The sequence below is a fragment of the Nerophis lumbriciformis genome, linkage group LG31 (genome assembly GCF_033978685.3).
Source record: "Nerophis lumbriciformis linkage group LG31, RoL_Nlum_v2.1, whole genome shotgun sequence".
Classification (NCBI taxonomy): Eukaryota; Metazoa; Chordata; class Actinopteri; order Syngnathiformes; family Syngnathidae; genus Nerophis; species Nerophis lumbriciformis.
The window spans coordinates 18154269-18171518 of record NC_084578.2 but is presented as its reverse complement, the minus strand read 5'-3'; the positions used below and the strand labels follow the sequence as shown (position 1 = coordinate 18171518).

At 40.3% G+C, this 17250-nt stretch overlaps 1 protein-coding gene across 2 annotated transcripts in view; it reads left to right on the top strand.

Annotated features, from left to right (window-relative positions):
• Window positions 1-17250, top strand: part of lrp1bb (low density lipoprotein receptor-related protein 1Bb) — a 1021613-nt gene that overhangs the window by 592796 nt on the left and 411567 nt on the right. For both annotated transcript variants that reach the window (XM_072912020.1, XM_061926507.1), the window contains one exon: window positions 687-932. In XM_072912020.1, coding sequence (XP_072768121.1) covers window positions 687-932 — 246 coding nt within the window. The remainder of the gene's footprint in view (window positions 1-686; window positions 933-17250) is intronic.

Below are 17250 nucleotides of genomic sequence, written 5' to 3'. Positions count from 1 at the left end.
AGCGCTTTTCATACACAAGGCAAAATTAAAATGCAGACAATAAAAATAAAAACAGTGCGGACGTTAAAAGTTAAAAAATTTAAAGATTTAGCTGAAAGCTAAGGTGAACATAAAAGTTTTCAGTCTAGTTTTAAAAGTAGTCAGAGTTGGGGAAAGTCTGACATCTTCAGGAAGTTTATTCCAGCTATTTGTTGCATAGTGACTGAATGATGCTCTCCCTTGATTTGAGTTTACTCTGGGAACCGCCAACAGATTGGTCTCAGAAGATCTTAGTGATCTAGAGGGCTTATATAGTGGGAGCATATCAGTGATATACTTCGGCCCTAGACCATGTAGTGATTTATATGTGAGCAGGAGGATTTTGAAATCAATCCTCTGATGTACAGGGAGCCAATGTAAGGATTTAAGAATTGGTGTAATGTGCTCACATTTTTTGGTCTTTGTTAGAACTCTAGCAGCAGCGTTCTGAACAAGCTATAGCTGCCTGACAGTTTTTTTGGGAAGACCTGCAAGGAGACCATTACAATAGTCTAGCCTACTGGTAATAAAGGCATGTACAAGTTTTTCTAAGTCTTGAGCTGACAAATGCGTCAAATATACTTGCCATACTGTATTGAATGTTCACCTATAAATTGTATTTTCTTTGTGGCATGCTTCCAACAAGCCTTTGCCTCTCTCTATTTCAGACATGTGTCTTGTAGCCCGAGGGGGCTGTAGCCACATATGCACCGTGGCACCGGGGAAGGGGGTCGTTTGTTCCTGTCCCCCTGGACTTCACCTGGACTCCAGCAACAAGACATGTGAGGTGGTGGACTACTGCAGCCGCCACCTGAAGTGCAGCCAAGTGTGTGAGCAGTACAAGACCACAGTGAAGTGCTCCTGTTATCCAGGATGGAGGCTTGACCCTGATGGGGACAGCTGCCACAGCACAGGTAACGCATGATTCATAGGTTGCCTTATGCGGTTTTGTGGCCATACCGCAGTTTGCGTTCATTTTTAAGCTGGAATTGTTGCAATATGGTCTGGAAATAATGTGTGCCAATGTACTTTAAAAATATATAATATAATGGCGCAGTTGGGAGAGCGGCCTGGTTCAATCCCCACCATCTACCAACCTTGTCACGTCCATTGTGTCCTTGAGCAAAACACTTCACCCTTGCTCCTGATGGGTCGTGGTTAGGGCCTTGCATGGCAGCTCCCGCCATCAGTGTGTGAATGTGTGTGTGAATGGGTGAATGTGGAAATAGTGTCAAAGAGTACCTTCAAGGTAAAAAAGCGCTATACAAGTATAACCCAGTCCAATAAATACCGTGCTTCACTCGATATTTTTTGGATAAAACAAGCTATTCCAATTTGTTTTTCTTATTGAATTCCTTTTTAATATTAAAGTATACACTAGCCAGACTAAAATATCTCTTTGTCTCTCTGAATTTTAAATCCAAAGTAAGCTTTTGAAGGGGAACATTATCACCAGACCTATGTAAGCGTCAATATATACCTTGATGTTGCAGAAAAAAGACCATATATTTTTTTAACCGATTTCCGAACTCTAAATAGGTGAATTTTGGCGAATTAAACGCCTTTCTAATATTCGCTCTCGGAGCGATGACGTCACGTTGTGACGTCACATCGGGAAGCAATCCGCCATTTTCTCAAACACTGAGTCAAATCAGCTCTGTTATTTTCCATTTTTTCGACTGTTTTCCATACCTTGGAGACATCATGCCTCGTCGGTGTGTTGTCGGAGGGTGTAACAACACGAACAGGGTCGGATTCAAGTTGCACCAGTGGCCCAAAGATGCGAAAGTGGCAATAAATTGGACGTTTGTTCCGCACACTTTACCGACGAAAGCTACGCTACGACAGAGATGGCAAGAATGTGTGGATATCCTGCGACACTCAAAGCAGATGCATTCCAACGATAAAGTCAAAGAAATCTGCCGCCAGACCCCCATTGTATCTGCCGGAGTGTGTGAGCAATTCAGGGACAAAGGTCCTCGGTAGCACGGCAAGCAATGGCGGCAGTTTGTTCCCGCAGACGAGCGAGCTAAACCCCCTATCGACCCTAGCTTCCCTGGCCTGCTGACATCAACTCCAAAACTGGACAGATCAGCTTTCAGGAAAAGAGCGCGGATGAGGGTATGTCTACAGAATATATTAATTAATGCAAATTGGGCTGTCTCCACTCTCAAAGTGCATGTTGTTGCCAAATGTATTTAATATGCTGTAAACCTAGTTCATAGTTGTTAGTTTCCTTTAATGCCAAACAAACACATACCAATCGTTGGTTAGAAGGCGATCGCCGAATTCGTTCTCTCGTGTCGCTGGCTGTCGTGTCGTTTTCGTCGGTTTCACTTCCATACGGTTCAAACCGATATTGTCAGGCTTGTCCCTGACAGTTTGACTGTGTTTTAGTTTTTTCTCTGTGTTTGTCTTGGTTTCCTGTCAGCGCTTTTATTTTGTCTTCATTTCCTGAGTGTCTCCCTGAATGCTGCTTCCCCTCAGCTGTGGCTGATTGGCACCTGGCCACACCTGGTGTCAATCAGCCAGCTACTATTTAAACCTGCCTTCTCCTCCAGTCATTGCTGGATCATTGTCACTACTACCTGTCTTAACACGTGTCGTTGTAGCTCTGTCTACTTTTGTTTCACTCTGCTCATGTCCTAGTTCCTTTGTGTCACAGTAAGTGTTTTTGTTTCTTGTCCACAGTTAGCGTCTGTGCTATTTTAGTTCATTTTGTTCTCCGCCTTGTGCGCACCTTTTGTTACTTTTTTCTTTGTTGTTTTCCCATAGTATTGAATTAAATCATGTTTTCTTGCACAATGCCTTCCGCCTTCTCTGCATCTTGGGGTTCGTGTCCTACAAACTCTGACAGATATGGCTCAATATTTTCAGTTTCTTCTTCAATTTCGTTTTCGCTACCTGCCTCCACACTACAACCATCCGTTTCAATACATTCGTAATCTGTTGAATCGCTTAAGCCGCTGAAATCCGAGTCTGAATCTGAGCTAATGTCGCTATAGCTTGCTGTTCTTTCCGCCATGTTTGTTTGTGTGGGCTTCACTATGTGACGTCACAGGAAAATGGACGGGTGTTTATAACGATGGTTAAAATCAGGCACTTTGAAACTTGTTTTAGGGATATTGTGTGATGGGTAAAATTTTGAAAAAAACTTTGAAAAATATAATAAGCCACTGGGAACTGATTTTTAATGGTTTTAACAATTCTGAAATTGTGATAATGTTCCCCCTTTAACAGTTTGTTGGTAAATGATTATAACTAAACCTAAAGGGGCAATTGTGTAGTAATCAGTCCCTCCAGGGTTTCGTGGAATTTTGTCGTGATTTCGGGATCTGTAATGCCTCATTTTGCTGCAACATTTGTAAAAAGTTGCAGCAAAATCGACCCCCGGGGATGCAGGGAACCATTTGATATGACCACCCATGCTGTTTTAAATGAATTGCTCCTTGAGAGATTGATAAAGTTGGTTTAATTGAATTTAATTGATTTGGTTATGACCAACATTACAATACAGTAACATAGTAGGCCTAAGTATTCATCCATCCATCTATCCATTTTCTACCACTTGGTCGATGGGGTGGCTGGAGTCCATCCCAACTGCATTCGGGTAGAAGGCGTGGTACACCCTGGACCAAAGACTATACAAATGGGACCTATTACCTCCCTGCTTGGCACTCAGCATCAAGGATTGGAATTGGGGGTTAAATCCCCATCGCTTCTGCTCACTGCTCTCCTCACCTCCCAGGGGGTGGAACAAGGGGATGGGTCAAATGCAGAGGCATATTTCACCACATCTAGACTATCAGTGGTACTTAACTTAACAAGTTGCCATCTCATCGCAGGGCCAATCGCACTCACATTCACACATTAGGGCCAATTTAGTGTTGCCAATCAACCTATCCATTAAAAACAAACATGTTTAATATTTTTGGCCACTGTAAGGTTAACCCCAATCCACAAACATCAACAATGAGTACCGGTACATATTTACGGACTTATTTAGCGTACCACTAGATGGAGCCCGCGTACCACCCTTTGTACACGTACCACAGTTTGAGAATCAACTGGGTTGGACAGTTGCGTTGCTGGGACCAATTTGTTGGGCAAAAATCTCGACGATTGGCCAAAATGTGCAGAAAAATTGCGGGGATTGGGCAAAATTGTGAGGCCGTGCATAATTTGTGAGGCATAGTTGAATATGCATGAATAGGTGGAATTGTGACAACACCTATTCCTGGATGGACTGGTTATTGTCATGAAGCGGTCTTCAATCAATCAATCGAACTTTATTTATAAAGCACTTTTCATACATAAAAGTAGTGCAACGCAAAGTGCTTTACAAAGTTAAAAAACAATACCCCGGTGACCCAGATCCCCCATTATCACATACGTATGCACGGACACAGATACCAAGCACACACACACACACACACACACACACACACACACACACACAACATACACACATTTGCAACTATATGAACAAATGAATGCATGACTGAGTACAGAGGAGCCATGTGAGTAAACACTATCACATGAGCCATCTGCACCAGGAGGTCATCAGATCATGGCCACCAGGACGCTGACACAAAGCGCCCCCACAAGCACGGCAAATATCACCTTAAGCAGATGGCTCATCTGAGGAACGTTCGAAAATAAAAATAATAAAACTTGTAAAATACTAAGAACCATGAATAGAGATAAAGAATAAAATACAAGTAAGACATATAAAGATTTTTTTTTTTTTTATAAATAAATCAAAAATAGAAAAAAATAAATGAATATACAGTAAATAAAAAAAAAAATATTTAACTAAATACAATCTTGCATAACTAACGTAAAATACCAAATGACTTCAATAAAATAATTAATATCAGGTAGAAGCCAAATCAAAAAGGTGGGTCTTAAAGGCCTACTGAAATGCGATTTTCTTATTTAAACGGGGATAGCAGGTCCATTCTATGTGTCATACTTGATCATTTTGTGATATTGCCATATTTTTGCTGAAAGGATTTAGTAGAGAAAATTGACGATAAAGTTCGCAACATTTGGTCGCTGATAAAAAAGCCTTGCCTGTACCGGAAGTAGCAGACGAGTAGCGTGACGTCACAGGCTGTGGAGCTCCTCACATCTGCACATTGTTTACAATCATGGCCACCAGCAGCGAGAGCGATTCGGACCGAGAAAGCGACGATTTCCCCATTAATTTGTGCGAGGATGAAAGATTTGTGGGTGAGGAAGGTGAGAGTGAAGGACTAGAGGGCAGTGGGAGCGATTCAGATAGGGAAGATGCTGTGAGAGGCGGGTGGGACCTGATATTCAGCTGGGAATGACTAAAACAGTAAATAAACACAAGACATATATATACTCTATTAGCCACAACACAAGCAGGCTTATATTTAATATGCCACAAATTAATCCCGCATAACAAACACCTCCCCCTCTCCCGTCCACATAACCCGCCAATACAACTCAAACACCTGCACAACACACTCAATCCCACAGCCCAAAGTACCGTTCACCTCCCCAAAGTTCATATAGCACATATATTTCCCCAAAGTCCCCAAAGTTACGTACGTGACATGCACATAGCGGCACGCACGTACGGGCAAGCGATTAAATGTTTGGAAGCGTACTTGTGGTACCGCGTCTGCGCATCCAACTCAAAGTCCTCCTGGTAAGAGTCTCTGTTGTCCCAGTTCTCCACAGGCCAATGGTAAAGCTTGACTGTCATCTTCCGGGAATGTAAACAATGAAACACCGGCTGTGTTTGTGTTGTTGCCGCAGTCGGCCGCAATACACCGCTGCCCACCTACAGCTTTCTTCTTTGCTGTCACCATTGTTCATTGAACTAATTGCAAAAGATTCACCAACACAGATGTCCAGAATACTGTGGAATTTTGCGATGAAAACAGACGACTTAATAGCTGGCCACCATGCTGTCCCAAAATGTCCTCTACAGTCCGTGACGTCACGCGCTGACGTCATCATACCGAGACGTTTTCAGCAGGATTTGTCGCGCAAAATTTTAAATTGCACTTTAGTAAGCTAACCCGGCCGTATTGGCATGTGTTGCAATGTTAAGATTTCATCATTGATATATAAACTATCAGACTGCGTGGTCGGTAGTAGTGGGTTTCAGTAGGCCTTTAAGACTGCTCTTTAAAAGGCTTCAGTGACTGCGACGTGGCTAACGATAAACATGATTATGAGCAGTGCTGGCTATCGGGTTGATAGCTCGGTAGCTAGCTTGCTTGTCTCTCATGCTGGCAACCCAGGTTCCAGTCCCAGGCGGAACAAAATAGCAAGGATTAAACTACGCGGATTACATATGGATGAGATATATGAGGCAATGTGGTTGAAGATAGCTCGGGTTCCCTCTTGCCGGGCGGGGCCGGATGCACTTAAATTTTTATATTAGCGGGAAATTTGACACCTGTGGTCTACAATAAATATGCAAATAAAAAAGGTTGTCAGAAAGGGGTAAGACATCTGAGCAACAAGTCCTCTTTGTTTCTTTCTGCGCACCCAATAACCACAGCTTTCGACAAACAAACTTCTCTGTGTTGTTATTGAATAACCTCGTTTTCACGAGACTGCTCTGTAGCCACTTAAAATATGCCAGCTATGCACACACCATTGGCTTGTCATACTTAGATTAATGGACCTTGCTTTGATGACTTGCTTCTGTATTTCATTTCCAGACTGATGGCCGCCGTAGCTCTAATCACACATTAACGTGACGGAGAACACAAACATTTTCTCTCTGGAAGCAGATCACAATTGACGAGCTTCATCATAAATCATACTTTGCATGCAAACAAAGACTGTTTAATGTGGGGTAAGACGTGTTATTGGATTCTTTGTGGTGTCCCAAGCGCATATCCCCTCCTCATTTTTCTTTGCACATCCTAGTAAAAAAAAAAAAAGATTTCTTAGTAGAAAATCTGCAATTGCAGATGTTTTCTCTCTGGTAACAGCATCACATCCTAATTAGGACAAACTGTCATTGAAGCAAGAGTGCATTTATAATTGCATTTTTTTTGTTTGATTTGTACAGTTGCAGAAATTTACTGTATGTAAAGATCAAGTCCTATATTTTTCTAAAGAAAATGCTGACGTGTGTGAGATTTTAGCATATATGTGGAGGAGTTAGTTTGATTCATTGATTATTACTGAGCTTGTGCCTGGTTTTACCTATGCCAGTTCAACCCACGATACATTTCATGATACAGCAGAGGGTTATTTTATTGTAGAAGCAGAAAAACTATGTCTCAGTAGACAAAATTTAGTACCAGCACTGCTGTCAGTTTAAGGACTTGTCCCAAAAATGGTTTATTCAAAAGGTTTAGGATATGTACTCACCAGTGACGTGCAGTCACTAGAGGCAGGTGAGGCGGGGCCTCACCTGCCATCATGGAAAGAAAAAAAATGTAAAAAGAAAAAAAATTAATTAAATTGTTATATGTATGCAGTGATTATACTATAAAGTTATTTTCCATTTAACTTCACCAGTTTTAGATTATTTTTATTCAAAATCGCTGAATTTTCACATTTGCCGTTCAAATACTGAGAAGAGACGGTGCGGTGAACAGCAGCCAGTTGAGGCACGTCACTCAGTGCCTCAACATGGACGGACTCGGCTAACTGCTGGCCTGCTGTGCAGTGAGACTGTATTGCTATATGAATTATATTATACATTTCCATAGTTTAGTTAGCTGAGGTATGTAATGTACAGTGTATTTTGTCAACAACTGTATGTGTGTCACGTATTTCTTGTGCTGAGCGATCATAAAACGGCTGCAAAAGATGCACTAGCTGAGGCTCCAGTAGACCCGCCTCCTGCACCCCCACCGTAGAATTGTTATATCAACTAAAGCCCACACTTAAACTTTCCAGGTGCAAGATTGAATCTATTTAAAAAAGTTATTTCATAAGAAGCCAAAAAGTGCAAAAACAGTAATGTCCGTGTTGGAGGAGTTGTGAATGACTGAAGGGCCACAACATTAGGTACACCTGCAGATTGCAGGTGTATCTAATTCACAACTCCTCCAACACCAACATTCTTGTTTTTGCACTTTTTGGCTTCTTATTAAATAACTTTTGTAACCTATTTTTATGGGCTTTCCTATTTGTGATGTTAAGTTCCTGTTATGCGCTGTTATACAGTATATGCCTTGAGCTCTTATTTTGAAGGCGCCAAGAGCGGAAGTGATGACATGTTGTAGTGGAGCGGAAGTTTTTGAAAGAAGTTAAATAAAGTGGTCCTCGTGTAAACTGGAGCCTCCGTGTTTGTTATTTTGTAGTTTCATACAGTATAGGCAACATTTATAAACCCTCGGTTACACTTTTTTAAATAGATTCAATCTTGCACGTGGAAAGTTTAAGTGAGGGCTTTAGTTGTGGACTTCATTTATAAGTAAAGGTAAGACCATAGTAACGTTTTTTTTATTAAATGTGCTTTTTTGTGTGCTACAGTTTGTATGTGTAAAGTTAACGTTAAGTTAAAGTACCAATGATTGTCACACACACACTAGGTGTAATGAAATTTGTCCTCTGCATTTGACCCATCCCCTTGTTCACCCCCTGGGAGGTGAGGGGAGCAGTGGGCAGCAGCGGCGCCGCGCCCGGGAATCATTTTTGGTGATTTAACCCCCAATTCCAACCCTTGATGCTGAGTGCCAAGCAGGGAAGAATGCTGGTATGAGCTTTTAAACATAACCCGTTAACTGCTGCCAATCAAATGGTGAATAAGATACTCTTTAGGGTTCATATGTTTGTAAATCTGACTGTGATGAAGTCAGTGCCTCACCAGACATCAACCTCACCGCACGTCACTGGTACTCACTAAACAAACTAATGTACTATTTACCATACATATTCCACTATGCATCCAACTCTCTAAAAGCAAAACAAACAGAGCAATTTCAACCCAAAGAGCTCCTGCTTGAAGGAGAATTATAAGGAATATTTTTTTTTTCTAAACTACTAATATTATATTAGGCATTTATGATAGTCCTTATTTGCAAGGAACTCGGCTTGACAGTTGTTTGTGGTTGTTACCAACAAATACTTTAAATTGAACAAGATATATTAATTAAAAACAGTTGAAAGAGTAAAATGTATTGACTAGTTTATTGTCATGTTTCTGTAGTAAAAAAATGTCACGTCAGGTTTTTCTTAGCAGTTTTATGACAGACAAAAAAAAAGCCCAATAGCCATGCTTTTATACCCAACAGGCACAAGATATTGATTCAACGTTGATTATACATTCATGTCCTTTAAAACTGGCCTTGAAACAACGTTGCAAAATAGTTGTATTTGTAAATACAGACAATGTTGGTGTCTAACGTTAAATCTACGATGTTGGTTGGGAAATGACCGAATTCCAATGATCAAATCAACGTCAAAAGCTGACATTGAATAAACATCATCAAAAAGCATGTTGTTTCAACGTTATGTTTGAGTTGTAAAATATTTGTTGGAAAATGACCAACATTCGATTGTCAAATCAATGTCAGAACCCAACACTGATTAAACGTCATCAAAAAGCATGTTGTTTCAACGTTATGTTTGAGTTGCTCAACGTCAGGACTAGTGGTGTCCCGATACCAATATTTTGGTACCAGTACCAAAATGTATTTTGATATTTATACTTTTCGATATTTTTCTAAATAAAAGGGGACCACAAAATATTGCATTATTGGATTGTATTTTAACAAAAAATCTTAGGGTACATTAAACATGTTTCTTATTGCAATTGTGTCTTTAAATAAAATAGTGAACATACAATACAACTTGTCTTTTAGTAGTAAGTATGCAAACAAAGGCTCCTAATTTAGCTGTTGACATATGCCGTAACATTGTGTCATTTTCCATTCTATTATTTTGTCAACATTATAAGGGACAAGCTGTAAAATGGATTATTAATCCACTTGTTTATTTACTGTTAATATCTGCTTACTTTCTCTTTTAAAATGTTCTATTTACACTTTTGTTAAAATGTACTAATCACGTATTCTTCTGTTGTTTGATACTTTACATTAGTTTTGGATGATATCACAAATGTGGGTATCAATCCGATACCAAGTCGTTACAGGATCATGCATTGGTCATATTCAAAGTCTTCATGTGTCAAGGCACATATTTCCTGAGTTTATGAACATAATATAAATAAATAAAAAACGAAAGAAGGTTTTGTGTACTTTTTAGAGGCAGTATGGTACTGAATATGATTAATTATTGCGGTACTATACTAATACCGGTATACCGTACATCCCTAGTCAGGATCTAAATCAACAAGTTCTCAATGTTGTTTTTGTCACGACTGGGACTATGGCGTGGTTTGTTCTCCCGAGGTGCAAGTGATTTGGACCGGACATGGCGTGAAGGTGAATACATGATTTATTTTTAACACTCAAAGGAACAAAAAGCGCGCTCAAGGCGGAAGTACAAACTTGACTAACGAAACAAAAGACTTGCACGTGGGCAAAAAAATGTGAACAATTACACAAAAAACACTAACTGTGGCATTAATAAACAAAAAAAACTTACTTGGCATGGACTATGAAGTGCGCAGAGGTAAGAGTGTGACAGGGGTATGAATCCGGGATGTCACCAGAAAGACAAACTGAAAACAATGAACTTAAATACTACAGAATTGATTAACGAAAACAGGTGCGTGACTCAAAACGTGAAACAGGTGCGTGACGTGACAGGTGAAAACTAATGGGTTGCTATGGTGACAAACAAGAGTGCACAATGAGTCCAAACGTGGAACAGGTGAAACTAATGGGCAATCATGGAAACAAGACAAGGGAGTGAAAAGCCAGAAACTAAAGAGTCCAATAACTAAACAAAACAAAACATGACTAAAACAAAACATGATTACACAGACATGACAGTTTTAATGTCTTCTGCCTGCTGTGTAGCTTATTTTTTATATTAATTAATTCAATAAATGTAGTAAGAACAATCAAATTGTAATAGTTGACACAATATTAAAAACACTAGTATCCTTAAATAGTTTTTACATTTTCTTTATTGGCAAAAACATTTTTTTAAATCAGAGAGCTCCTTTATTCAGATGTATTATTGTCATTCAGACATTTACATCAGAGATGTACTGCAAAACAAAATGGTGATGCATTTTTCCAGCCACGATGAAATTAAATGAACATGTAAGCCATGAAATAAAAACATCATCAAGAAAATAACCTTATTTTTTATATTAATTAATTCAATAAATGTAGTAAGAACAATCAAATTGTGATAGTTGACACAATATTAAAAACACTAGTATCCTTAAATAGTTTTTACATTTTCTTTATTGGCAAAAACATTTTTTTTAAATCAGAGAGCTCCTTTATTCAAATGTATTATTGAAATAAAAATAAAAACACCATCAAGAAAATAACCTTATTTTTTATATTAATTAATTCAATAAATGTAGTAAGAACAATCAAATTGTGATAGTTGACACAATATTAAAAACACTAGTATCCTTAAATAGTTTTTACATTTTCTTTATTGGCAAAAACATTTTTTTAAATCAGAGAGCTCCTTTATTCAGATTTATTATTGTCATTCAGACATTTACATCAGAGATGTACTGCAAAACGAAATGGTGATGCATTTTTTTCAGCCACGATGAAATTACATTAACATGTAAGCCATGAAATAAAAACACCAACAAGAAAATAACCCACTTTTAAAATGGTGTTTAAAAAGTTATTTTAAAAGCTGTAAAACGCTATGAATTAGATAACGCGACATTGAAAGAGTTAGGGTAATTGTACTCAGCTTATCGCACTTGTATCGAAATGTATTTTATCAGTAATAAATACTATAAATATACATAATATAACGAGTACGTTTTTACATGTCGACGCTAATAATAATTGATATTGTTGTAAAAACTAAACAAAGTTCGGAAGGCATGGTTTGTTTTTCTTCACAATTTTAACATTACATTATAAAATAGCACACCAAACAAACATGCATGTCTGATTACCTGACTTTCCCTAATTGTTGATTATTATGAAGTGCTCTGTATTCACTACAGCTCTATCTGCAGCATCTAGGTCAGGGATTCTCAAACTGTGGTGCAGTATGCGGGTTTCATCTTGTGGTACGCCAAATAATCGCTTAAATAAATATTCAAACACAGTGTTACTGTTTAAAGTATTTTTAATGTTGCCATTATTCTTGTTAAATAAAGCCTTGTTTTTAGGGTTACTACGCTACTGTATTTTAATGTTGGTCATGTAGGTTGATTGGTTGAAGTTTATCATGAACATGTATACAGTTACATGATGGGTGATATATTTTACATATTATTTTTCTGTTAATGTCCGAAATGAAATAAGGAAGACGCAAGGCTTATTTAATCCTACCCCGTTTTTACTTCATAGCAATTACTAACACATATGATGACATAAATGTTGGTAGTACTTGGATAGCCAAGTGTTTTCTGAGGTGGTACTTTGTGAAACAAAGTTGAGAACCACTGATCTAGATGATTGAAGACTATTTTCCCTGTCATGTTGACAGATCAAATACATCCATCACTTAAGATTAGGTGCTTTAATGATGCAAGTTATTTCCAAGTTTTCACTGCCCATATAACATGATGTAGCAGGCCAGATCCACCATTCATCCATTGAGTTTGACACCTGTTATCCAGGGGGTGTCTGATTCGCTCCCCCAAATGTATTCGGTATTTTCTGTGGCCCATGTTCCAAAAACTCAATCAAATTTGCTTAGCAATGTTTGTAGGATTGTGATAATCAACAATCAAAGTTTGCCTTATCCAAGAGTTTTTCTTATGTACGTTGTACATTAGATCTCCTAATAGAAGTGCATTTAAAGAGGTCATATTATATGTTTGTTTACATGTAATACTATTCCTTGTGGGCTACATAATATTTAATGGTAGTTATTTGGTCAAAATACTGCATAAATTAAATTTTACAGACCATCGTCAAGCCGCTTTCTGACTGTATCTTCCGGATGCCCCGTTTTGTGGGCAGTCTTATTTACGTGCCTCAACTTTGACTGCGTCTTGAACCCGCCAACCATGTTTTGGTTCCCAGCGCTTCCATATGGAGTCTACAGACAGATATAAGTTCGAACTATACGCTACTTTGTATTAGAAATGGCAACAGCGCAGTGTGCATGTGCATGTACGAGTCAGTCTGGCCCGCAACAAGAGGATAGAGAAAATTAAACGTATTTACTAACAATCGCGGACCAGCGCCAAGCTCTTCAGGTAAACCTTTACCTTATATAGAGATAAGCGCAGATGTCACTTGTTGAAAAAAGTTGTGCAAAAACGGCCTGTTTGGAGGACGTTTGCAACCTTTATTTAACCAGATAAGAAACCCATCGAGATCTCTTTCACAAGGGTGACCTGGAACAAGAGGTCAACAGCACATGTCACAGAGCAGTTTCAGAAAAGTTATACGTTAAAGGGGAACATTATCACAATTTCATAAGGGTTAAAACCTTTAAAAATCAGTTCCCAGTGGCTTATTTTATTTTTCGAAGTTTTTTTCAAAATTTTACCCATCACGCAATATCCTTAAAAAAAAGCTTCAAAGTGCCTGATTTTAACCATCGTTATATACACCCGTCCATTTTCCTGTGACGTCACATAGTGATGCCAACACAAAAAAACATGGCGCATAGAACAGCAAGCTATAGCGACATTAGCTCGGATTCAGACTCGGATTTCAGCGGCTTAAGCGATTCAACAGATTATGAATGTATTGAAACGGATGGTTGTAGTGTGGAGGCAGGTAGCGAAAACGAAATTGAAGAAGAAACTGAAGCTATTGAGCCATTTTGGTTTGAACCGTATGCAAGCGAAACCGACGAAAACGACACGACAGCCAGTGACACGGGAGAAAGCGAGGACGAATTCGGCGATCGCCTTCTAACCAACGATTGGTATGTGTTTGTTTGGCATTAAAGGAAACTAACAACTATGAACTAGGTTTACAGCATATGAAATACATTTGGCAACAACATGCACTTTGAGAGTGCAGACAGCCCAATTTTCATCAATTAATATATTCTGTAGACATACCCTCATCCGCTCTCTTTTCCTGAAAGCTGATCTGTCCAGTTTTGGAGTTGATGTCAGCAGGCCAGGGAAGCTAGGGTCGATATTCTTCTCTTGATCATCTTCGGTGGCATAAGGGACGGTGTGAGCCAAGACATCCAGGGGGTATAGCTCGCTCGTCTGGGGGAACAAACTGCCGCCATTGCTTGCCGTGCTACCGAGGGCCTTTGTCCCTGAATTGCTCACACACTCCGGCAGATTTATTTGACTTTATCGTTGGAAATGCATCTGCTTTGAGTGTCGCAGGATATCCACACATTCTTGCCATCTCTGTCGTAGCATAGCTTTTGTCGGTAAAGTGTGCGGAACAAACGCCCAATTTCTTGCCACTTTCGCATCTTTGGGCCACTGGTGCAATTTGAATCCGTCCCTGTTCGTGTTGTTACACCCTCCGACAACACACCGACGAGGCATGATGTCTCCAAGGTACGGAAAACAGTCGAAGAAACGGAAAATAACAGAGTTGATTTGACTCGGTGTTTGTAATGTGTTTGAGAAAATGGCGGATTGCTTCCCGATGTGACGTCACGTTGTGACGTCATCGCTCCGAGAGCGAATAATAGAAAGGCGTTTAATTCGCCAAAATTCACCCATTTAGAGTTCGGAAATCGGTTAAAAAAATATATGGTCTTTTTTCTACAACATCAAGGTATATATTGACGCTTACATAGGTCTGGTGATAATGTTCCCCTTTAAGACATACGTTTTAAAATGCATAAAAGACAACTGTAAAACAACAAGGATGTCTACCTTTAAAAAACACAGGCACCGTGCAAACGTCTCACTCTGTCTGTCCCTCTGGATAGAACGGAAGTCTCCAAATGGAAGTAATTCAGAGAGTTTCAGTTTTGTCTGCAATGCATTCCATGCCACAGGGGCAGCAATGCCAAAAGCTCTTTTGCCAAATTCAGTCCGTACCTGAGGAACAGTTAAAACATACAAATTGTTAGAACGTAATGCATAAGAGCTGTTTTTTTTCTTTGTAACCAGGTACACAAGTATGGAGGCTTTAAACCTAAAAGAGCCTTATCAATGATAGTCAGCCAATGTGTGTATCTGCATGCACTCAATGAAGATAAGTCTGATTTCATATACAGTTGACAGTGGTGACTGAGACTACGACAGCCAGTAACACATCTTAGTGCTGAGTGAAAAACAGTGTCCAAGGACTGGAGGCATTTAAATGAAGCACTAAAATAAAACATGTCTCCATAATCAATTACGGGTAAGATAGTCGCTGTCACTAATTTCTTTCTGACTTTAAGAGAGAAGCAGTTTTTATTTCTAAAAAAGAAACCAAGCTTTACCCTAAGCTTAGAGACCAGGTTGTTAATATGGGCTGTAAATGAAAGCTCCAGATCAAGAGTAAAACCCAAGTACTGACCTGCTCTATAGGGTTTCCATTTAATGTTGCAATATTTGCAATATTTTCCAGTAGCACCCTTGAATGAGAAAACATCAGTAGCCTGCTTTTATCTGTATTTAAAACTAATTAAAGATCAAATAAGCGAGCCCGGATGACATCAAAAGCAGCTTATAAAAACTCAAAAGCCTGAGTGATGGAGGTTGAACAGCAATAAATAATGGTGTCGTCTGCATAAAAACGGTACATTGCATTTGACAATCCATCCATCCATCCATCCATCTTCTTCCGCTTATCCGAGGTCGGGTCGCGGGGGCAGCAGCCTAAGCAGGGAAGCCCAGACTTCCCTCTCCCCAGCCACTTCGTCCAGCTCCTCCCGGGGGATCCCGAGGCGTTCCCAGGCCAGCCGGGAGACATAGTCTTCCCAACGTGTCCTGGGTCTTCCCCGTGGCCTCCTACCGGTCGGACGTGCCCTAAACACCTCCCGAGGGAGGCGGTCGGGTGACATCCTGACCAGATGCCCGAACCACCTCATCTGGCTCCTCTCGATGTGGAGGAGCAGCGGCTTTACTTTGAGCTCCCCCCGGATGACAGAGCTTCTCACCCTATCTCTAAGGGAGAGCCCTGCCACCCGGCGGAGGAAACTCATTCCGGCCGCTTGTACCCGTGATCTTGTCCTTTCGGTCATAACCCAAAGGGATAGGAACGTAGATCGACCGGTAAATTGAGAGCTTTGCCTTCCGGCTCAGCTTCTTCTTCACCACAACGGATCGATACAGCGTCCGCATTACTGAAGATGCCGCACCGATCCGCCTGTCGATCTCACGATCCACTCTTCCCTCACTCGTGAACAAGACTCCGGGGTACTTGAACTCCTCCACTTGGGGCAAGATCTCCTCCCCAACCCGAAGATGGCATTCCACCCTTTCCGGGCGAGAACCATGGACTCGAACTTGGAGGTGCTGATTCTCATCCCAGTCGCTTCACACTCGGCTGCGAACCGATCCAGCGAGAGCTGAAGATCCTGGCCAGATGAAGCCATCAGGACCACATCATCTGCAAAAAGCAGAGACCTAATCCTGCAGCCACCAAACCGGATCCCCTCAACGCCTTGACTTCGCCTAGAAATTCTGTCCATAAAAGTTATGAACAGAATCGGTGACAAAAGGGCAGCCTTGGCGGAGTCAAACCCTCATTGGAAACGTGTCCGACTTACTGCCGGCAATGCGGACCATTTGACAAATGATTGCAAATATTATTTATGTAGATAAAAAAGAAAATGGGCCCCAGCACGGAGCCTCGCGGAACTCCTTTGAAGAGATCTTCCCAGCCACCTGTTCACGTTGTGTTCTGCTGCATTTTTAGATAATCCAATGTGATGAAGAGCTTGAATCAACAGACTGTGGTCTACTGTGTCAAATGCTTCTGACAAATCAATAAATAGGGCCACACAATATTTCTTACCGTCCACAGCCTCGATTAAATCATTTAGAGCTATGTTGTTTTCTAAAACCATATTGAAACGGAGATAAAATATTGTTTGATTCTAACAAAAATCTCCGCTCTGAGCTGCCACCTTAACGTGGTAGAGGAGTTTGCGTGTCCCAATGATCCTAGGAGCTATGTTGTCCGGGGGCTTTATGCCCCCTGGTAGGGTCTCCCAAGACAAACTGGTCCTAGGTGAGGGATCAGACAAAGAGCAGCTCGAAGACCTTTATAAAGAAAACAAACAAGGAACCCA